Below are 24067 nucleotides of genomic sequence, written 5' to 3'. Positions count from 1 at the left end.
AGCTGAGTGATACAAAAAGCATAAAAAGGAAGTAAAAGTTGCAAAATGCAAATTCCATTACTTTACCTATCCGTAGACTTTTCTAGGCTTTTTCTTCCTGCTTACTCTTCAGACTCTGCTCTCACTTCATGCACTGGCTGTTTCTCTTCTCTTACTGGCTCTCTTACTCTCTTTATATACCCGCCCCCCTCAAAACCAAAAGTACTACTTCAAACCTGAAGAAATGAAACTTACAGGGGAATTGATACAGAAACTACCCCTCTCAGGATTACTCCCTCCCAACAGAAAACTCCAGGCCTCTCAGCCTCACCTTTTTTCTCTTTGCCTCAGTAGGCCTCAAACTTTCACATATATATAATTGTTACCTTTTGTAAGGATGGATGTTTTTTTGAGGGGAGGGCCTGGTGGGAGGGCAGAGCAACCAAGTCAAATGGACTTTGAGGATTGCCCTGGTACGGTTTTACCTGCTGCCTAGAGAAACTAAGGCTAGAGATGACCCTCAGTTACTGCTGAAGCCATTCTTCCTCAGTGTAGTTCCTATTTGGCTGGGCAAAGTGGCACAAAGAGGATAAGGAAGTGAAGAACTGAGTGGGTGCAATCCCACCTGGCTCCTGCCGCTGCAGTACTTCATCCAATTCATTCATTCATTCTGGTTATACTCTGTTTTTCAGAGACATGCCCTCACAAAATGGCTTACAAGCAATAAAAGGGTTGGACACAAGCACATATAAATATATAGTAGGAGTGAGAAAATTAAGCCAAGTTTGAGGTTTACTGAGGGCAGACCACATGTATTAGCTACCCACTTGAGAAGGCCAGTTTGAGCAAATAGGGTTTTAAAGCTTTCTTTAAGGCCTGCACCAAAGGTGTAAGGTGCAAAGCAGCAGGTTGGGAGTTCCATAACTGACGGGATACCTCTAAGAAAACCCTGCCCCTTGTTAGTACAGCCAATCCAGGTGTTCTAAGTGGTGGGTTCCTGAGCAGAGTCCCTGATGATGGCCTAAGTCAGAGGTGCAGAACCTCCAGCTCATGGGGCATCCTAATCTGACCCACACAGCCTCATGGGATTCCTCCAAGTGCCAGTAGTGGGTTCCTCACTGTTATCTCCAGTTTCAGATTGGAGATAATGGGGTGATGAGGGACATTGGGACTCACTCATGCTGGGGAGAGTAGCTGCTCTCCCCAGCATGGGTGAGTCCTAAAGCTCTTGTGATCTCCAAGATCATAAATAGCAGCGGGGGCGAGGGACAGTGGGCGCTGGAATTTGCCGAACTGGGAAAGCCCACGCTCAGTGAAGCAAATGAAATTAGGGGCATGGCCACACCTACCTAATGAAAAAGCGGAGGGAGGTGACCATCCAAAGTATGTCACAAAGAAGAGAAACATTCTCAGGATGCAATCTAGTTTATTAACAAAAAGACCAATGTGTTTTGGCTTGTCCCTTATTTTGGGGGTAGAGAAAAATGTCTGCAGAGTTTCTCACAGCAAAAGGATTGTCTCCTATATTATTCTACTGTCGCCAGTAGAATAATATAGGAGAGAATCCTTTTGCCTCAAAATAAATTGCAACGATTTGGGCTTTTCGGTAATAAGCTATTTTGCATCCTGAGAACCTATTTCTCTTCCTTGCAACACATCTACCTAACATCATATGGTCTGCAGAGGGCTGGGTGGGGGTGGGTGGGTGTGGGGTCATCCGGCCCTGCACACAAAGCTAGTTCTGTGCCCCTGACTTAAGTGCACACAGGATCCTATGGCTGAAGGCACTTCTTTAGATCATTCACTTTAGATCTTGAATAAGGTAACTAATTGAACATCTTCATTAAAACTAGAGAGTTGTTATTTATCCCTTTCTGAAATGGAAGCTCTAATCTGAGTTTGGGAGCCTAGCAGTTATCTTTTGAAACTGTAGTGCTAAAGGGTTTCATACATATTTAGAGTTCTCTTGGGAAAACTTGGTTGCATTGCGTAACACTTAATCTAAATACAATGGGTTGGATCCAGACTTAGTCACACTAAGTCATGACTAATTTAAGCCCCATTGATTTCAATGGGTTTACCCTAAGTATGACCAAGTCTGGATCCAACCCTCATTTTGAAGAAATGTACTTAATATTATAAAGTTGGAGAAATATTCTATATATGCATTGGTAGAGTTCTTCTGTTTTAAAGTAATGGAATTGTGTTAATTGTTTGGGGGCTGCCTCCTCCTCCTCCTCCTCCTTCATCTTCATCTTCATGGATGACACCAGATGTAATAAAGCATCAAGTCCTGCAGCCCTCCATCCTGCTTTGTCTTCCAAGGAGATCAGGGCAAAACTAGAATCGACTCCCAGCAAAAGTCAGGGCAATGTAACTGTAAATATGTTCAGAGTTTCAATGCATCTCTCCAGTTGTTATGTGTAGCATGTTGTAAATAGTTGAGTGGGACAGGACTGAACTTGGGTTAAGATGCAAGAAGTCCATTGTCCATTCAGGTTCTGCATGGGTGCTTAAAAGTATTGTTGCTTGTTTCTTAATGGCTAAATTATTCCAATCCAACCCATCTAAGACATGCTAACAAGCTGTGTGCTACTGACTTACTTTGATGTCATGAAACAGAGATTTTCCATATCTCTCTTTATACCGTTGTCTTATATTCATCAGATCTATTTCACTTCTGGCAATCAGAATCCTTATAATTGTTTTGTTATGGAATCCTAACTCCTGAAAAAAGGACAGAGACATTTGACCATTGTAGATTTCAGTTTTCTACCTAGCTTTGAAATATGCTAACTTTTTGCCCCAAAGAATAAGTTAGGTTGAACAGTCATGAAATACAGCTGTCAGACTTTGAAATATTTACTGTTCAGTATAGTCTTATGTTTTAGTAATACATTATATACGCTAGGGGGCAAACAAAAGGAGAAACAATCTAAAATGGCAGATAATTTACTTTTTGGAGGGAACAATCCAGTGGCCCCTAGACAGAGTCTGGGGGACCATAGGATACTGTGGATTCCTGGATCTGAGTTTGAAGATAGTGCCTGACTTTGGACCCAGGAGTCTGAGCTCTTTGCCCCCTCCCCCTTGCAGCCAGTGCAGAGAGAACAGCACCGGCTGCCTCTCTGAGCTTGCAAACGCAACCTTGGGGAGGACAGAAAGGGGGCAGGCCAGTGGGTGGGGAGAGGAGAAGACTGGGGAGGCTGGCTTTCACCATTTCCAGAGGCCTCCCCAGCCTCTTTCCCTCTCCCTCGCCAATGCCTCAGCTAGATGGGCGAAAACACCTGTCTAGCTAAAAGGCTGAGTAGGGGGAGTGTGGAGGTGAAGATCGCCTCTGCTGCTCCTCTGCTTTTCACTGGATGGCCGTAAGCCTCCAGGTTTGGAGGCTTACGGCCATCCCCATAGGATTGTGCCATAAGTTGCATGCATTACTTTGGAGCAAATACTTATTCCCATTTTAAGAAATTTTCAGCAAGAACACTGGGTATCATCAAAGACAGTGGAGTTAAAATAAGGATGGGACTTCCTCTCTGTGACAACCTTTCAAGTACTTGAAAGGTTGTCACAGAGAGGAAGGCCAGGATCTCTTCTCGATCATCCCAGAGTGCCGGACACTGAATAATGGGCTCAAGTTACAGGAAGCCAGATTCCAGCTGAACATCAGGAAAAACTTTCTGACCCTTAGAGCAATATGACAGTGGAACCGATTACCTAGGAAGGTGGTGGGCTCTCCCCCACTGGAGGTGTTCAAGACGAGGCTGGACAGCCATCTGTCAGGGATGCTCTGACTTGGATTCCTGCATTGAGCAGGGGGTTGGACTCGATGGTCTTATAGGCCCCTTCCAGCCCTACTATTCTATGATTCTATGATTTTAATTCTGATCACAAAACTCACTGAATTATTTCAGTATATACAATTTCAATAGTTACATATTCATTTAGCTAGTATAACCAGTACCCTACCCAGATACTTGAGTAGTTTCAAGAGAAACTTCAGTTTGACTACATGTTTGTGGAACAATAGTGACATCTAGTGGACAGAGTATTCTGAACGGCGCTTGGCTTGTATGGGGCAAGCCAAGGAGGCAAGATGATTTTTTCCCAGTGATTTATGATGGGCTTTTCTCCAGGAGGAAGCAACAAGCAAATGATAGAAATCCTGCAAATCCTCTTTGCAGGATTTGTCTCATGATGATGAAGTTTTGCCAAATGTTTGTTTTTACAGGAAACCCTTTCTACTACTGATGTATGCATGCTTATATTGACCCGGTTCACATGATCATGGCGGGGGAAAGAAGCCATGGTGGGTAATTATGCAAATGCCCCTGGCACGTGATCAGCACATACAGCAGGGGAAAGAAGCCACCGTGGCATATTTCCCCCACTGTGATCGTGCGAACTGGGCCATCGCGTGTTTCCTCTTTCAAATGTTCCAGAAGGGCATTTATCTGCTGCATCACTGAACACATGCACACAGAACTTCATTGCTAATGTTGAGTTTGCATTGGTACATGAATGCAGTTAACTCTGATGAATTGGGAGAAGTCTCGAACGTCTGTGCAGCTAGTCACAACCTCTCTTGTCCTTGAAGTACTATGCCAGAAAAATACTTTTATTTGCTCCAATTTGCTTGGCATGGTGTCCCATGTCCTGAGGCATAGGCTAACTTCTTTAAAGAGGTTGTGTTAGGGCCCTGAGAAGTCCCTCAAACTTGGTGGGGAGTGATGCAACAGTCACCATTTATTTTAACTGAACTACAGCAGCGTAACCTCTCACTATTGTAGTCTTCCTCTCCCCCCGTCCCCTTTCTTCCTCCTCTTCCCAAACATACTAGAGGTTAGGGATGTACAGATTTTGTAAAATCCAGTCTTTTTGCATTTTGCAGATTGTCAGGTGCCTTTCATTCCATCATCTGCTCATTGCTGGAGTCAGTTTTTTTTTCAATTCCTCGAATTTGTGCAAATTTGCATTTGTGCAAAGTCGCAAATTCTCCCAAAATGTACAGATGAGCAAAATGCTCATTTTCATGCTTTAACCTTTGGGCCATAAAAAAAAAGCCCAACATAATTCTCTACAACTACATTTGCGTAAAATTCTGGAAAGTAAAAAATCCAATCCACAACTCCACAGAATCAGTGCAACTCGGGAAAAGCTGGCTGTAGAACCCATGAGATGGATTCATAGAAATCTGAACTCATTTGATTCTGTTGCAGATTTCTCCAACATCTCTACATGAGGTATACATGTGTTGCTCTTAATATCTAGTTTAAGGATCTTACTAATGTAGGAGAAGAGGAAAACATCCGTGTTGAATTAGGAGTATATGCAAATTGCTAGCTTGTCAGCATTTTAACATTCCTGACTTTGTGAATTTACAGTGCTCCTGCATATCTGTTAGAAGCTCCACAGAATTTAACCATTAAGCTTATGGGGACATTTTGGGCAAGTCACTGTCTCTTAGCATATCCTACCTCACATGTGGTTAGTTGTGAGGATAATCTTGAGTCCTTACGTGTGTGTGTGTGTGTGTGTGTGTGTGTGTGAGAGAGAGAGAGAGAGAGAGAGAGAAATCAAAGGGCCATAGCTTTAGCACATAAAATGGGAGGGGGTCTATTTTTTCTTACATAAAATGGGGTGTTTAGGTGAGGGGAGAAAAACCATTTCTCCTCCCCACAATCCTACTTTCCATTTCTTCAAGCAATTTTCTCCCAGCCAAGCTCCAATGAGTTAGCTGGAGATAAAAATTCTTGGAGCAACAGAGTGCAGTGAGCTAAGATGACTGAGGGGGGAAAGTTTAGCTCCCCTCACATGCCCAGTCATTTTTGCCTTTAGGGGCACAATCCTATGCATGTATAGACAGAAAAAAGTCCTACAGCTGCTAGCATTCCCTAGCCAGCCATGCTGGCTGGAGAATGCTGGGAGTTGTAGAACTTTTTTTCTGTCTAAACATGCATAAGGTGGCACCTAAAAAAAATCCCCCTTTGCTTGATATGTGAACAGGGCAACCACACAAATAAAAGTCATGTGGCTCCCTATTTGCATCAACCTTGTTTCTAAAGGTCTTCATCCCAAAATCGTTTTTATGTTGTGTTTTGTATATTAATATGTAAGTTAGTAATAGAAGTGGCAGCCCAAGAATTACTTGAGGAAGCAGTGCTTACTCATGAGTAAATCCATTAGTGGGAAGGGCTGCACCTGCTGTTTGATATGGCCGATACAGCTCTCCTCAGAAATCTGATTGGCTCTCAAGGAAGTGGGAAAAGTTCCTTGTGTTGCTTGGTCAGACATTTCAAGGGACATAGTGCTGGAAGTAAAACCTGCTGTAATGAAGGGCTTGCTTTCCTGCAACAAAGCTCAGAAATCAAGCACTAGTCAATGAACTATGCAATATTTGGAGTTCTTGAGGGCATATATGCTGTGGCCACAATTTGGCATTTTAGCAGTTCTAAATTAAAATAAAGTGCTATAGAATGGAATATATTTTCCAGATATTTTTCGGCTATATAGATCAAGACTATTGCATGATGTACATCACTTGTAATTTCACACTTGTACACCAGAGGGAGAGCCAATCCATGCAGCACTGTGCCCTTTCTTTCAACGGAATACAAAAATGTATTTCATTTTATTAAGGCATATATGTACTCACTGCTGCATGGTATCGGTGGGTGGGGGTTTACAACAGAACTCCAGTTATCTAAATAGTGCTTATGGAGAATCTGTATTTAAATAGCACAGCCACTAAGACTTCAATAGATGCCACTCCTAAGTAAGGAAGTAAATGTCTCACTGGACTTACTTCTGACTAGACCCAATTGGGATCAGTCTGGAAATCTAGAAGAGGTTTGTGTCCCAAGAGATTTGAAAGAAGTGTGGTTATATTATGTCAGCTGGATCATTATATTAACTGGATAGTTTGAGATTTGTAATTACATGATTATACTAAAGCCCTAAAGCTAGTAAGCAGCACTGTAAAAATGAAGATTATAAGTCTTTCAGAGGAGAATTGGACCACTTAACAAACAGAAGACTAGTAAAAAAAACCACTCTTTCAAATTATGCAAATACTCACATGAATTGCATTGTAAAGTCTATAAGCAAAATAGGAAGCTTTGTCTCTAACACATAGAACTGTGAAGAGAAAATCAGACAAAGACATTACAATCTTCAAAACCTCCCTATCACAATCAGACATAAGTAAGCCTCTGGGAGAACCATTTATTTTCACTCTTTGTGGGATGTGTTCTTACAACAGGTGATGGAGAATGGATCAGAATGGAAGAAAAAATATTGATGGCTAAAGAGTTGTAAATTCCATATTTCTTAGTTATGTATAAGATATTAAAATGTCCTTAGTAGTATTGGTGTTAAAATGTTTTGCATTCCAATCTCCTGATTGGGTTAGCAAAATAATTACTCCCTGAACTAGAAGTTCCAAGGGTTGCTGGTAAAGAATTGGCTTTGTGCCCCTTATTTCATTAACTACACTAGAGTCAAAAGGGACTCCAGAAACCAACAGGATCTGTTCCCTAGAAAAGCAGGATTTGCCTAGGTCTCCAGGGCGCATCCAACAGATGTTACTTGCCAGAGAGAATATGAAATACAGAGGAAATAACAATGCAATCATATACAAGTCTACTCAGAAGTAAGCCCCATTGAGTTCAATGGGACTTACTCTCAGGCATGTGTGTATAGGATGCATCCTGAAAGGCTTAACTCTAGACCATTCAAAACATTTGGGGTGCTTCCAGACAGAAGCCTCATAGTGCTACCCATCAAAAGGCATTGTGCAGCTATTCCATCTTTTTTTTTCCTTAATGGATTTTCTGCAATAAGAAAAATGGTGGAAGAAGTGGTGGGAAAACGCGGGATGGTTGCGAGTGAAAGACAACATTGTTGTCTGGACTTCCTGTAAAATTCTGTGAATGAGGCAGGGTGATGTCACAATAAATGCCTCATTTGGAACCGGCCTTGGACTATAAAAACCATTGCTGGTAGTTTCAAGGAAAACACATTTAGACTTCCTCAGGGTGATACAGGAAATCTTTAACAGCAGCAGCAATAAACCAAGAAGTGCAATTAACTGCTCACACAGAGTGAGTAGCATTTTTCCCCAGGAAAATAGACAAAGCAATTGTAGGTTGGAAAGCCTATTGTAGTGCTATTTAAATGAACAAAGTCCTTTCCCCAGCTTGTCTCTTAGATGTTCCTTTTTGTGTATGCGGTAATGTATTACATGTATTCAAAATGTGTCACTTTAGAAACAATGGCAATACAAAGGGTTATTATAGTGTAATAGTAATATTATAACGTATTGAAATTATAAAGATTTTGTTACCTATTGCCACCAGTAGTTCCTGAAAGTATCCATCATAACATTCATTAATGGCATCTACTATGTCTTGTCCAGAGATATTCTGAAACTCCTGAAAAACTTAAGAAAATATATTCATGTTTGGTGAGTAGTTAAGTTTTTATCAATTAAGTCGAATAAATGAATTTAAATATTAGTGCTCCAGTTAAGTGCTAGTTGGAAGAGTTTTAAATAGATATCTCACAGTATTTAGTGATTGAAAAAAAAATGGCAGTGTGGTCAAGGAATATACTTTGATAATTGCCACTGATCAAACCAATCAAAGAGTATTAACTGTACTAATTATTAGGTTATGCTTCTAGCCAGACTTATATTTTGTGCTGTAAGCAACAAGTATGGTCACCGGGGAATTGATTTGGCCCAAATAAGAACTTGTTCAAGTGACTGATTCTGGGAAGCAGCAGGTTCACATATGTGAGCTGGCCTTTGACTGCAATCAGTTTGTGTTAAGCTAAGTCTTGGCTTCTGACTTCTGAAAACATTCGTGTTTGCAGTGCACATGTAGCTCTTCATTTTTAGTCAAGTGCTTCATCGTCTCTTTCTATTACATGTTCATAGTGTTAAGCCTTGATGAAGTTAGGAAAATAAATTACCCATCCACAACTGCTGGTAGCTCTTGTTGCACAGAATCATCTGCAGCATGTTTTTGTGCTCCCCGGTTTTTTGCTGGCATGCTTCCCACAGGACCTAGACCAGTAGAAGAAGAATGGTGTGCAAGAGGCCGCTGCAGGAAACAACATTTCCAAATAATTAAAACTTTCTGATACCATAGCATCCTGAGCAGCCATAGCAGGATCTGCATACCCTTCTTGTCTGGTTCCCTAGAAAAAAATGAGCACATGTAATTAAAAGTGCAAGTTTGCGACTGTCATAGTAGTGTATCACACTCTTTCTCCTGGAAGCTCAACTGCGTAACCCCACACGTGTGGCAGCTGGCTGTTGCTACTCAGTTGGAGGAATGGTGCAATGCAGATGATCAGAGGCACTCTTTAGTATTGCTCCATATCTTCCACAGCTGAACCATGGCCTCCCACACATACACTCACCGTAGATGTACACGCTTTTATCTTTTCCTAAAAACAGTTAATTCATATGCAGCCTTTCATCCTTTTTTTACGCACAAGCACACAACAGTTTGTATCAATCCCCTATGTCATTTCATATTATACAATGTTATTGGGAGAGGAGGATACATAAGGCCAGTTCACATGTAATGCTAAACCATGGTTTGACATTCCATGAACAAACCTTAGGTCTGCATTCTCCCTTCTCCAGTTGTGCATTCTCCTTCCATCTAAATTGGCAAATTATGGTTAGTGCTTGGCTTTCAAAGCAGACTTGCAAACCAGCTTCAACCCATGATTTTTAATTTAGGCTTAGATGACAAGTGCAAACCATAATTTGCTGATTCAGATGTAATGGCAAACTGTGGTTTATTCTGAACCAGGAAATCACAGGGGAACTATGGTATGACATCACAAGTGAACTTCGTCATAAATACTTTCTTGGATAGTTCTTTAAGGGACCAATCCTATGCATGTTTAGACAGAAGAAAGTCCTACAACTCCCAGCATTCCCCAGCCACCTGGCTGGGGAATGCTGGGAGTTGTAGGACTTTCTTCTGTCTAAACATGCATAGGATTGCACTCTAAAAAGAGCTGAATGCTGATGTTCACTCTCATACATCATGGTTGAAAATGTGTAGGGGGCCATGCAAGCAGAAAGGTCTGCAGAGAATTTCTACTTGCATTCAGCGATGTGCATTTAGAAGCCTCTGCACAACTGGAAACTCTACCTTATCAGAAACTCTTTGCACAACTTCCTGTTTAATATAGGATGTTCTTTAGAAGAGCACGTGTCCCCAGGGATGATGGGGGAAGAGCTTCCATTCATGCTTTTGCCATCCTACACAGTTTTAGCCCGCACACGGGCAGGCAAACACCTGCATAGGGCCAAGAAATATGGAACTTGTGTGTGAATATACCCTTTCAAGAAGGTGGGAGTTGAATTCAGTTTCAGCAGCTAAAACAGAGATTTCTTCATCAATCAATCAAACTGTTGCAGATAAAAATGAAAAAAAAACCTTCCCTATTCTCTCTTCTAAAATTAATGTTTTAACTGTGGCCAACTTAAACACCAAAAGAGTCTTGAACAAGAATTTTTTTTTTTTGCCCTTTGCCTTTAGCAGTTTTCACAATACCTGAGCAAGGTTCATAAGTGTATCTCTAAAGTGTCCAGAAGTCTCAGAATAAATGTCTTGAAGAAGGTCACTGTCATATTCTAGAAAGAACACAATAAGCATGTGAACATCTTCTAATGGATCAGTGAAACTTTTAAAGAAAATATGAAAAAAAATGTTTACATGCCAAAAGATGTCAATTTGGTACTTTTCAAAAGGCTACATTAGTCCGCTGCAAGCTAAACCAGTAGTTTTTGACTGTGCCGCACAGAACTCAAGGATGCAAAGACAAAGAATTTTGTTAGGACAAAGAATTCAGGAATAATAAAAAAGTGAATTAAGACGATCTGTAATGGCAGATGAGCTTCCCTTGGAAAGAGTTTGCACAGTTTTTCCTATGCATTTGCAGGGGGAGTTCTATGTGTGCTCTAGTTCAGGGAAGGACAGAAGATACAGTAGATCAGATCTACTGGAAGATCTGGGTGATTTGATGTAGATTGGCCATTTTTTAAATAATAGCAACAACAAAATGACCCTCCCCACACACAATTATATGCTGAAATGAAGAACGCTGGGATGTCCAGGGGTAGATTTTAGTGTGGAAGGACTGTGAGCTCAGTTTTGGTACTCAACAGCAAATTCCTGGGCTCAGAGTTCTTTAATTCAAAGTAGATGTCTTTTGCACCTGGCTGGTGGATCTCAGGGTTCTAGTAAAATACCAGTAAATCTCACAAGCCCGCAGTCTGTCCACATCTGCTCTAGTGTGCACAGTTTGTGTGGAGTGATGGTGAGGCTCTACAGGCCACATGTGGGCTGATTGTGTGCCTTAAAACATGTCTCAGAATCCTTCACAACATACAGGTGGAACGAATTAAAGGAAATGAATTTGTCTCTCATATAAGGATACTGAGTACTGAAGGACATACTAAAGCAGGTGGGCAAGTTGTGACCCTCCAGATGTTTTAGCCTACAAATCCCATCATCCCTCACCTTTGGCTGTGCTGATGATGGTTGATGGGAGTTGTAGGCCAAAACATCTGGAGGCCCACTCCTGAAAAAGCCTAACCTGGACCCAGAGGATGTTAACAATTATAGGCCAGTGGCCAACATCCCCTTCCTGGGCAAGGTGCTTGAGCGGGTGGTTGTAGGACAGCTCCAGGCACTGTTGAATGAAACGGATTATCTAGATCCATTTCAATCGGGCTTCAGGCCTGGTTTTGGAACGGAAACTGCCTTGGTCGCCCTGTGGGATGACCTCTGCCGGGAGAGGGACAGGGGGAGTGCGACCCTATTGATTCTCCTGGACCTCTCAGCGGCTTTCGATACCATCGACCATGGTATCCTTCTGGATAGGTTGTCTGGGTTAGGAGTTGGAGGCACTGCACTACAGTGGTTCCGCTCCTTCTTGGATGGTCGATTCCAGAAGGTGGTGCTGGGGGATTATTGCTCTGTGCCATGGCAATTGTGCCATGGGGTTCCACAGGGCTCTATTTTATCCCCTATGCTGTTTAACATCTACATGAAACCGCTGGGGGAGGTTATCCGGAGGTGTGGGCTGAGGTGCCATCAATATGCAGATGACACCCAGCTCTACCTCTCTTTCTCATCAAAACCAGGTGAGGCAATGGCTGTTCTGAATCAGTGCCTGGGCATGGTAATGGACTGGATGAGGGCCAATAAACTGAAACTCAATCCAGACAAGATGGAGGTACTGTTAGTGGGTAGTTCGTCTGCCCGGCTAGGTGATATTCAACCTGTTCTGGAGGGGGTTGCACTCCCCCTAAAGGATCAGGTTCGTAGTTTGGGGGTGCTCTTGGATCCACTACTGTCACTTGAGGCACAGGTGAACTCAGTGGCACGGAGCACTTTTTATCAGCTTAGGCTGGTATACCAACTACGCCCTTATCTGGACAGAGATAGCCTAGCTACAGTGATCCATGCTCTGATAACTTCTCGTCTGGATTACTGCAATGCGTTATACGTGGGGCTGCCTTTGAAAACGGTCCGGAAACTTCAGCTGGTCCAAAATAGGGCAGCAAGATTGTTAACAGGGACTGGCCTGCGAGCCCATATTACGCCAGTACTTTTCCAGCTGCACTGGCTGCCAGTCCATTTCCGGGCCCGATTCAAAGTGCTGGTGTTAACATTCAAAGCCCTTAACGGCTTGGGGCCAGGTTACCTGAAGGATCGCCTCCTCCCATATGTGCCTGCCCGGACCTTAAGTTCATCATCAGCGGCCCTTGTCCATGAGCCCCTGCCAAAGGAAGTGAGGAAGTGAGGCTACTAGGAGGAGGGCTTTTTCTGCTGTGGCACTCCGGCTCTGGAATGAGCTCCCTAGTGGGGTTCGCCTGGCACCTGCATTGTATTCCTTTTGGCGCCAGGTGAAGACCTTTTTATTTCCACAGGCATTTTAGCATTTTAGGTTTCTAAATTTTTAGCTTTGCTGTTTTAAATCTGTATTTTAAACTCCAGCACTGCTGCTAGGTTTTATTGTGGTTGTATTGTTATATTGTGGTTTTAATGTTCTGTATATTTTAAATTGTTTTATTGTGTGTTGTTTGGTTTTAATTTTTGTGAACAAAATTTTGTTCAACAAGTTGGGTTGCACATGCCCAATGGTCATCACAGCCCTTTTTTTGGCTGCATAGTGCTATCAGTGTTCATAGTGAGGAGGAGAAATAAAATAGCATTATACATTATATTTCTAAAGCATAACTTCCTTTATTAAGGGTTAGGACAAGGGTTGTAATAAGGGTGTCTTCAGTGTTGACTCTTCATTGTCGACATTTCCCCCCAAAACATATTTTTGAAACTGCAGGAAGGACTGATTAAAGTCGGTTTGTACACAGATTTCTGCCTTCTTAAAAACATGGACATGAATATAAAAAAGAAATATGAATTGTTCATAAACATTCTGAGTCCTTTGTAAAGTCTGCCACAGTACTCAGTTCGGAGTAGGGATATACGAAAGTCACTTACCTTTCCGCGGATTATGTTGATGGTGGTGGGGGGAGGCGTTCCGTCCCTCCCCCCGGAATCCTCGATGAGGGGGAGGTGATCCGTTCCTCCCCCCCGGAATCCTCCATGGCCGCCCGCTACGCTATTTGCGTTCCCCTTTATTTTCGCCGTCATAGTCTACGTAAATATTTATGTAGACTAAGATGGCCAAAAATAAGGAACGCAAATGGCGGCGGCCGTAGCCGCCGCTATTTGCATACGCACTTTTTTTTTTTTAAACCCAGCCATGATAGGCTACGTAAATCTTTACATAGCCTATCACATCGTCGTTTTTTTTTTTAAACCCAGCCATGATAGGCTACGTAAATCTTTACGTAGCCTATCACATCGTCGTCGTTGTTTTTTTTTTTACAAGACTGCAAATGGCGGCAGTGGCAGCCGGTCGGAAGACCAGCTGCCGCCAGTGCCACCGCCGAAGCCGGAGCCGCTGCCGCCCGGAAGATCCGCCCCAGGTAAGTTTCGTCCCGGGGGGGATCCGCAGGGGGATGGGGGGGTGGCAGGCCATTCCGCCACGGAGTTCGGGGGGCCGAATGCACTGGCATTCGGCCTCACCGAGATCCGTGGCAGAATTCTCTGACATCCCTAGTTCGGAGGCACATTTAGGGCATGTACATGTCACAGATGGACAGCACAACCCTATGCATGTTTACTCAGAAGTAAAATTAACTGTGTTCAGTGAGGATTTCTCCCTAGTATGTCCATACAGGATTGCAGTCTTAAAAGTGGTTTACTAGCTATTCCCTCTCCTCAGGGAATCATGGACACTGTAATTCCAGAGTGAGAGTGGGGTAAGCACCTCATCAGACTACAATTCCCAGGATTCTGTGGCGAAAGTCATGACAAACTGGTCACACAAAAACATATAACTTTGTAATATAAATATGACCTTAGTAAAAGCCTGTTCTAGATCACAATTGCTGCTATACACATTGCAGGAAATAATAGTGATAATTACGCATTAGGTAGGCCTCTTTCATCTGGAAGATCTCTCCATTTGATCTTGAGGCTAATATATCAATTAGACAGTTCTCCTCTGTGCCTGCTCCCTACATTGGAGGAGAGAAAAACATTCCTGGTAAAAACAATGTTTCAAATACAATTAAAATATTAATTTAGCATAAGAACAACATGCTAGTTTCTGTAAAATAATTTCCTAGTAGTATCTTTTAAAGTTGTTTGTTTCCTGGGAAGTAGTGATTTTATCTCATTTGCTTTAGGAGTTCATTGATCACTGAGCATCTGACTGCCTAAGCCTATAACAGCTTATCAGCATGTTTAAATTCAAGTGTACAAGTAGTTCCTTTGATGAAACAAGATGGAAAATGAGACAAGCTCTTAGCACCGAGTGAAGTGTGCCAATATTAACTGCATCATTAAGAAGCAGTAAAAAAGCTGTTGTGTACATGTGGCTTGATAGCATACTGCTGGGTTAAGACTGCAGTCCTATGCACAATTACATGAGAATAAGTCATCTCACTGTAATAAGTGCAACTCCTGAGTAAATATGCACAGGACCAGGAAACACAATGACTAAATGGTTAGCCAGTCTATTAAGAATGTAGTCCACTTTGAATTAGGTTCACCATTAATTGTTGCAGTAGATAGTGGAGGCTGGTGGCTCTGATTTCAGTTGGGCTGTAACTCCATTATGGGTTTCAGTTAGAACCAGCCAGAACTCTAAAGGTGCTATCCAAGGTGCTGAACCCATTTTGGGGATAGATTTCAGCACTTTGGATAGCTTCTTTAGAGTTCTGACTGAAAACCAGATGGATTTACAGCCCCACACAAATTTGAGCCACCAGCCTCCACTGCCACTAGATATATTTGTGCTGTGGTAAATGTGCAGAGTTTGGGACACGTGCATAGTAATAACTAGGACAGTGCATAAGGATAAACACTGGCTGTGGAATCACCACTTTTCATGCACATATTCCAAACCGCACATTCTGTTTACTTAATGTATACATGAAATGCTTCAAAATCACTGCAGTTTCAATAATATGGACCTGTCCTGCATGGTCTGGAGTCAAACTGTCAATAAAGAAACTGTAATGTATAAATGTTTCTCCATAGCTAAACAAATCTAAATAAGTGCTTAACTCTCTAATTGAAATCAATGGGATATCAAAGTGCTTGATCTTGACTCGGTCATATCTGTTGTGTTTTGCAAAATGAAATACTGGAGTTATTTATTATTTAAATATTTCTTAACTGCCTTCCAAAGAAAGGATTCTAGGGTGGGGTAGAAAAAGCCTGACTTGTACAGGGTTGGACCTAATGATGCCATTCAATTAGTGGAAAGGGAAACCGCCATCAGAATGGACTTACCCTCCTTCCTGCAGGCCCCCCCCCAATCTGCTCCAGAGGATTGGGTGACTTTTGGGGGGTGCAGAGAAGCTGCAGGGTCAGAGGAGGAGAGGACAGGGAAGTCCTGTTGCACAAGTGGACTTCCACTCATGCAACATTGGATCCATTCCGCAGTATTTCTTAGAGTCTGATGGTTCAACAAGTACCTTCATAGCATGCCAGAGCTCATGGGCATCATAGGATGCAGGTGGATACATCAGGCCAACCATAACTTCCTTGAAGTGATGTGAGAGAGTCTCTTTCAGGTCCATTAGCAAATCCTTGGGAAAAGAAAGTTAGTATTACAGTTCTAGTCATCCTGCACGTAGCAATGTTGATCCTTGAAAGCAAACACATTTATACTGGGTTTATCATGCAAATATATTGGTATGATGCATGAGAAGGATAGAATTACATAATAGACATTAAAAAACAAGGGTGTCTGTAGTGGCTGTAAGAAAAATTCCTAAGTCCATATCAGTGTAATACCTTTATTAGGTCAACTCAAAGCTCATAACCATGTGCAAGCTTTTGAGATCTTCAGATAGTGGGGCAGCTAGGATTGGACTTAAAGTCTAGGGCCCCACAGCCCAGGGCGGCCCCATATGACCACCTGGAGAGCAACAGGTGATGAGGTCATCAGGGCAGCAGAAGCAAGCTCCTGTAGTCTTGATGGTTCAATGATTTAAGTGAGTTTTAAATGCAAAATTCCACATGATTTTAAAATCAGAGTTTAGTTGTTGTTTTAATATATCAGGAATGTAGAGGCAGTTGTAAAACACTGAATATCAGTTGGGTGTAGGAGGAAGATAAACATTAGTTTCGTAATAGATATGTCTATTACGCACCCCCTCCCCTAAGATCATTAAAGGCATAATCCTATGCATGCTTAGATAGACAAAAGTCCTACGACTCCTACAATTCCGCAGTGCTGGCTGAGAAATGCTGGAAGTTTTAGGCGTTTTTTCTGTCTAACTTTGCATAGGATTGCACCCTTAGTTCAGGTTCTAAAATTACATAGTTGCACCACTGTCTCTCCATCAGGTGATGTTACAAGAAGCAGGTGGAGGGTCTGTGTGTGTGTGAATCGGAATAGGAAGGGAGAAGGTGAATGGATGTTGTAGTCAGGATGTCTGCATAGTAGGAAGCCCTATTCAGGTGTTTTGAATCTGAATAGAGCAAATACTTGAATAGGGCTAGAGTCTTAAGATAACAAGATTTGTGGACATTCAGATTGGGCTCTGTCAGGTGATGTGATGGTTTCAGTGCCCCCAGGCCCACTTGGCACAAGGAAGTAGCAGACAATTGTTAATCCTCCATGGTTGGAAATATAACATCCAGCTATTAACTGAGAACTGTAGTTGTGCCTAGCTATAGCAGGAGTTCTAAAGCTCTGTCACATAGAAGAGACCAAAGTAGAAAACCATGTCCCCTCATTCGCTTAGGAGAAAGAGCTGGCTTGGTAGCCCTAATGTTTACCCTTGCTGCTAACTAGGATTCATAGCTGGTTACAAATCCTGGTCAAAAGCAACCCTGTTCAGCATTGGTACAGACATCACATGATGATTAAGGGCAACAATAATGGAGTGAGGCAATCTGAAGATGGGAAGAGAGAGTGTGAGCCCACAGCCTTCTCCAAATCCCTTAGCCATAGCTTGTGGCTGTTGGTATTTGCCCACTGTACAGATAGTTGGTATGGCTGATCATCTGTTGGGAGGTTTGTTTCCCACACCCTCCTTTGTGCAACTAAACTAGCCATGGTGACCATCTGTTAGGGCAGGGATGGGGAGTTTATGACCCTCCAGATGTTGTTGGACTACATCTCCCACCATCCCTGACCATTGTCCATGCTGGCTGGGGCTGATAGGAGCTGGAGTCCAAGAACATCTGGAGTGTCACAGGTTCTCCATGCCTGTGTTACAGGAAGCACCACAGACCTGATGCAGCATGGACCACTGTGCACACAACCACTGGTCCTAGGTTCGCGAGTGCGTATTCTTAAACACATGTACCATCCTTTGCATGTGTGGCACTGTTTTCTGCAAGTGGATCCTCACTCAGAAATATCTTTCCATGCATGAATGATCTTTACTGGATAGAGGCCTATGTCCTCCTCTTAAACCAGCATTTATCTTGTTTTGACCCCCAACTCAAGTCTGGGTTTTGATTGAATCAAAAGACGAGGGGATGTTTCCTCTGGCGGAACTTGGCTTTAAGTGCTTCTTTGTGAATTGTGTATGATTACTTTCGTTACCAAGGGATCTAGCAATAAAGGGATAATATAAACTATAAATGAAATATAGCACAGTTAATGCAAAAGCTGCTCTCAGAAGGCAAATAATTAAAGGTAACCACAGGCCTTGTGAATATAATTAACATAGCAGACAGAGCAGCAATGAGGAAAGAGACATACAAATTAAAAATGAATTTATGATGAAGAAACAATATGTAGTCTTTGCTGAATGCACATTAGATACATTTGACAGCCACTAAATCACATGTGGAATAGAAATTAATTCATTAAGACATTTGCTGCTGACAGCATGCCTGTAGGAAAACTGATTAATAATACAAATGGAGACTAATTAAAAATTACCCCCTGCAGTTGGAAAGAGGGTAAATGGAGAGAAGTGAAAAATAAGACAAGACAACTCTGAGTTGTCATTATTAACATTTTCTAATTATCCTGGCTATGAGAAATCAGCACTGGGTAATTGTAAGAAAGCATCTCAGAGAGGTTTGTGCATAAGTCTAAATCACAGAACAACCTCAGATGATATTTTAATGGGAATATGTGCTTGTATCTGTTTTGGGTTTTCCTTTGTAATCCTTTTGTGATTTGCAATTCACTCTAATGTCAAAATTATTAACTTCCTTAGGATTGATCTCCCTCATTTTAGAAATAAAAGCGCAATACTGAGGGGCTTTATTGTTCTTCCTCAATACCCTGTGCACTCAAGTCCAAAATGTACATGAGGCAGCAATAAAGTACATGCTAAATATGATGTTCAATATATTTAACATGGCATGCTGGCATTTACGTTGTTAGTTCCACGTACTTCACTGAGGCATACAGCAGAGAAGTATGCACTTTTCTACATGAGGCTGTCCTCTGTATTTACTTTTGGTTTCCTCACAAAATTGAGATACAAACAGCTTTTCCTTTCCTGCTTTTCTGCTACATGATCTCTAGGTGGTGCTGTGGGATAGTGGAATAATGTAATTACAAAAATGGGGGGGTGAGTTTTGTTTCACTTTCACAAATAATATTCCATTTTCCCCATGCTAAAAAAAATCCAGGAAAGTGCTTTTTTAAGAACAGAAATGAAACTGGAGGGTCATAACGTTGGCTAAAGAACCTATAAAAAATCATGAGTATGGAATCATGAGTGCACAATAAATGCCTCATGTAGAAAAGCTCATACTTGTGTTCAGTGGGGCTTACACCGCAAGCAGATATTTAATTTTCACTATTCTGTGCATTGTTTGCAAACAGATTCTACAAACATAATCCTTACCTGCTGTTTTATCTCTCATGGACATCAGTCAGTAGACAGAGAGTGAGCATGATCCCTGGATGTAGCAATGCACTGCACAGAGATCCTTTCTGCCCCTTTCTGTCACTTCCTTTTCTGTCCCCATGTAAAGACTGATATTATTCCAAAGATGGGTGTAGAGCAGAACCTCTTTCAGCCTGAGGGCTGGATTCCATTTTGAAGATGCTCTCATGGGCTGCATTCCAGGGGTGGGCGTGGCCAAAGGAAAAAGGGGCAGGGCCAAAATACCAGCATATATTTAGCTTAAAAGTAGATCTGTGCACAAATGCCCTCTCAAAATTCTCCAGCCTATCTGTGGGCAGAGAAATTGGGGGGACAATTTCACTGAATTTCTCCTGGGGGAGGAGAAATTCTCCAACAGTTTCTCACAGATAGAGCTCACTATTGGCAGGGAAAGCGGCACAGGTTCTTTCTTTTTTCCTCAGGGTTTTTGGTTTACTGCTCTGCTTCTGTCAGTGGCAACAGCATCAACCGTGTTGAGGCTTCCAGTTTTCTGAGGCAGAATTTTGAATTTCTTTGGTGGTATTTTTGAGCTTACCTAATCACTGTGAGGTGGCCAAGGGTACTGTGTGTGTTTTTTCTCTCTGTTACGCATCTTTCCATTGCTCTGCAGCTGCCCAGGCCACCCGCCATTCCTGAACTGAAAAAGCCCCATGGGAAGAATTGCCTCATGATGCCTGCCTCACAGTGGCTTTAACTGAAGTGTGGGAAGGTGAGGAGGCTACAGGCTGCCACAGAGATTACTGTACAGTGACAGACAGGACGCTCATGCACACTGCTCAGCCACCTCATAAGTAAGATAAGCAAAAGAACCCCAAGCCCAACCCCTGAGAATTTCTCCAAAATTCCTCCTCCTCTCAATTTCTTTTCAAAAGAAATTTCTCTCAGATTGAATCAGAATGGTAGAAAAAATGTGGGAGACATTTTTGGCACAGCACTAGTTTAAAGCTCTTACTGCCAGTAAATGCCTTAGGAGAGGCATTTCAACTTTTTAGAATGGGAAAAACTGCATAAAAACTGGGAAACCACCAAACAATTGATGGTCATGATGGGCCAAGGGGTTGGACCAGGGGTAGGGGTACGGTCATCCAGGAAACCCTGAAAGGCTGAGTTGGGACCCCAGGATGGCTGGATTCCTCCTGCCAGCCTGAGGTTGTGCACCTGTGGTATGGGGAGATGCACCAGGATTTTCCCAGTTTAATCCACTCAGTGGCTGATACTCAGTTAAATACTCTGTGGGCTGTTTCACACTTTTTATGGCAATCATATTTGCCACATGTACATGCACTTAAGGATCTGTGTCTGTTCTTCACACTTTACATTTTTGCTATTAGATGTTCTGGTGTAAAAAAATTACAGCAAATGTGATTGTCACATAGAATGAAGCTGCTCTGGCACTCTTGATTTAGTGGAGAGAAGAGGATATCCTACTAGGAGGATTTCCTTAACAGAACACTTCCCCAGCTGAACCACCATGGCTGATCAGCTGCTCACTATCAATTCCAGTGATATATCACAATGATCCAGTTCAAACATAATGTGAAACTATCATTCGGCATTACATGCACAAACCTCAGGCTTCTGTATTCTTTTCTCCTCTCTCTTCCTCCAGCATGGCCACAAGGAAGAAATCAGAAATGTTCACTTGTGTTTGTGATTAACCATGGTATACTGTTATGTCCAAACCCAGAACTGTGGTTAATCTTAACTATGGTTTAAGGGAAACAAGCCAGGATTGTAAACCACAGCTTGAATATGGTTTGTTTCTCTATAGTTAGAACCACAGTTTGTCCAGGTCTGAATATAATATGTAACTGCAGTTAGTTTAAAAGGGAAGCAAAAGCTAGGTCATGTCGGAGGAGAGAGGAGGAGGTAGGCCACAAGTTCAAGGCTCATTCACATAATGCTAAACCATAGCTTAGCATTATATCTAAATGCAGCCAATTAGTTACTTCAGAAAGAGCACACCAACTGCCCAGAAGTTTCTGGTTTTGCTTCTATAGCCAGGGTCTCCCTCTAAGTTGCCTTCCACTAGGACTTTCATATGTTGTTTGGGGCCAGAAACCAATTCACTGCTCAAGTAGATCCATATATCCAAGGGTGGTTTGGAGTTGTGTTTCTTGAGCAGCAGCTTCCCATGCTACAAGATTTTGGAAGGTTGTAAAAGCTGCTTTAGATAGCATTAGGTAGATGTGCGCATATACTTCATTTCAAAAGGAAAAACAGGATAAGTGTAAGGAGGATAAGGCTATCAGTATTTAGCTACTAGTCATGATGGCTATATTTTACCTCCAATATAGTCACTGGTCAACATGGGCAGAAGGGTGCTGTTGTGCTCATGTCCTGCTTGTGGGGTTCCCATAGGCAACTGGTTTGCCACTGGGGGAACAGAATGCTGGACTAGGCCTTTGGTATGATTCAGCAGGGCTCATCTCATGTTCTGAAGAGAGATCCCCCTCAGTCAGCGCAAAACCTTTGGATTACCTAAAGTAGGTTTTTAGAGCCCTGTTGCCATGACTCCTGAAAATAAGTCTTGTGCTGGATCTAACGTAACATTAAAATCAAAGTAACAGGGAAATGGGTAAGGGCCTTATAAGCTCACCGACCTGAGCAGTCTTAAAGCATTTAGTAATATGATGGGTATGAAACAACTGTCCATGTGTAACCAACCACTCTAATGGCAATACTGCCATATACTCCAGAAAACAATATGTAAAACCTGTAACAGTGATAGGAACAGGAGACCGAAAAGTACAGACAAGGACAAAATTATAATAACCTACCTTGCCATACATGTTCCTGTAAGCCTCAGCGATCATGAGTCTCTGTGCATTGCAGCGCTGTGTTAGAATATCAATCAGCATATCTTTATCACAATCTTTAAGGGAAAGAACAAATAATTATTAAATTAGAGAGAAGTAACTTGTTTATCATGCAGGTATTATTGGCACTGGTCAGTGATTGCTGTACTTTATTCTATTGCGTTAGTTGCATTTCCTATAGAAAAAAATATTAACAGACAAATATCCCATTGGCATTTACAAACACTGGTGGTATTAAGAGAATACTTATGTGTCTTTCATTTATGTGTATACACTGACAAATAGCGTTATCAGATATATTGCCATATCTTTCAAGGGCAAGGGACATGAACACATCAAGAGAAGGGATAATGGCGTTCACTGAGCAAGAGCTAGTCATGAGGTAAAGATTTATATCTAGCTCTGGTTTGTTGTGTTTACATCCTTCAGATACAGATTAAATCTTTATTTTAATGTTACTGATCTCCATTACTGATTGAAATTGCATATACACATGTGTGAAAAGATTGTTTAATAAATACAGGAGGTTTTTTATTTGGCTTTTTTTTTTTTTTACACTAGCTTCTGAATAATGCTCCATGCTTTGGCAGCCTATTTTTAAAAGAAGGCTTATGAATGGGGGATTAGAGCTAAATCCTACAATGACCATTTTAAAACAGTGGTTTTTAGGGGTGTATAAACCACACTCACCCGTCCAGTGCGGGGCATCTGCTGGCTGGGGGAGGTGATCCGTCTCTCCCCCCGGAATTCTTCCTGGCGGGCTCCGTTCTGCGGCGAGTCTGCGGAGCCGCTAGCCGGGCCCGTTCACAGCCGGACTTCCAGCCGCTGCCACGCAAATGGCATCCGGTGTAGCGGATGCCATTTGCGTCCCTGCCCTTGGCCGTGATAGGCTACGTAAATATTTACATAGCCAATCACGAAAAGAGCAGGGATGCAAATGGTGTCTGCTATGCCATTTGCATCCCTGCTCTTTGCCGTGATAGGCTACGTAAATATTTACGTAGCCAATCACGGCAAAGGGCAGGGACGCAAATGTTGTCCGCTATGCTGGATGCCATTTGCATCTGTAGCCCAGCGGTGGATGGCTGCAGACGGCAGTGGATGGACCCGGACCGGCCAGCACTGGGTAGGGTCTGTCCCTACCGGACTTCGTGGGGTGGCGGGGGGGAGCAGTCCGTTCCGCCATGGATTCTGGGGGGCCGGATTCTAAAGAATCTGGCCTCACTGGAGTCCCTGGCAGATTTCTCCGTCATCCCTAGTGGTTTTCAAACTGTGTTCTGGGGAATCCTGGAGTGTGTGCGTCTTTGGATCCTTATTGGGCTTCTCAAAAGCCATCATTAATGGCTGACACAATTTCCTGGAGGAAAGCTTGCCTGTCACTACTGATCTTCCACTGCAGGGGGTACAGCTTGCAGTGAAGTTGTGTGTGTGCATTCTAGGGCATTCAATTTACACAGAGCTAGAGTGAAGCCCAGCATCCACATTCTGTGAGGGGTTCATGGTGTACTCTGCAACACAATGAGATGTTATGGTTGATGCAGAGGGGTTCTTTAATTAACATGTTAACATAGAAAGGCTTCCCTGAATGTTGGGTATTTGAAATCCAAGAGCTGTGGTACATATATTTAGGATGAAGCCACAAACCTCCTACAGCTTGGCTATGAATGACTTTTCTTACACAGTTATAACTGAGTCACCATAGAATGAGTATTTGTGTCCTTTGTAAAAACTGGGAGCCATCCTATACCTTTTGCAAACTGCTAGAAATAAAATTTCTAAAGATTAACTT

General features: G+C 42.4%; 1 protein-coding gene and 1 long non-coding RNA gene across 3 annotated transcripts in view; one reads left to right on the top strand and one right to left on the bottom strand.

The window, feature by feature from the left end:
- LOC146344017 (uncharacterized) overlaps window positions 1-24067 on the top strand; it is a 93076-nt gene that overhangs the window by 6538 nt on the left and 62471 nt on the right. The window lies entirely within an intron of this gene.
- Window positions 1-24067, bottom strand: part of ANXA10 (annexin A10) — a 47862-nt gene that overhangs the window by 514 nt on the left and 23281 nt on the right. For both annotated transcript variants that reach the window (XM_084856420.1, XM_084856421.1), the window contains 9 exons: window positions 22240-22334; window positions 16067-16180; window positions 14509-14599; window positions 10557-10636; window positions 9124-9177; window positions 8950-9043; window positions 8321-8416; window positions 7055-7113; window positions 2584-2706 (listed from right to left, as the gene is read on the bottom strand). In XM_084856420.1, coding sequence (XP_084712546.1) covers window positions 2584-2706; window positions 7055-7113; window positions 8321-8416; window positions 8950-9043; window positions 9124-9177; window positions 10557-10636; window positions 14509-14599; window positions 16067-16180; window positions 22240-22334 — 806 coding nt within the window. The remainder of the gene's footprint in view (window positions 1-2583; window positions 2707-7054; window positions 7114-8320; window positions 8417-8949; window positions 9044-9123; window positions 9178-10556; window positions 10637-14508; window positions 14600-16066; window positions 16181-22239; window positions 22335-24067) is intronic.

The sequence above is a fragment of the Heloderma suspectum genome, chromosome 5 (genome assembly GCF_057233095.1).
Source record: "Heloderma suspectum isolate Gila_16-S chromosome 5, 16-S_ref, whole genome shotgun sequence".
Classification (NCBI taxonomy): domain Eukaryota; kingdom Metazoa; phylum Chordata; class Lepidosauria; order Squamata; family Helodermatidae; genus Heloderma; species Heloderma suspectum.
This window is presented reverse-complemented; position numbering and strand designations above follow the sequence as displayed.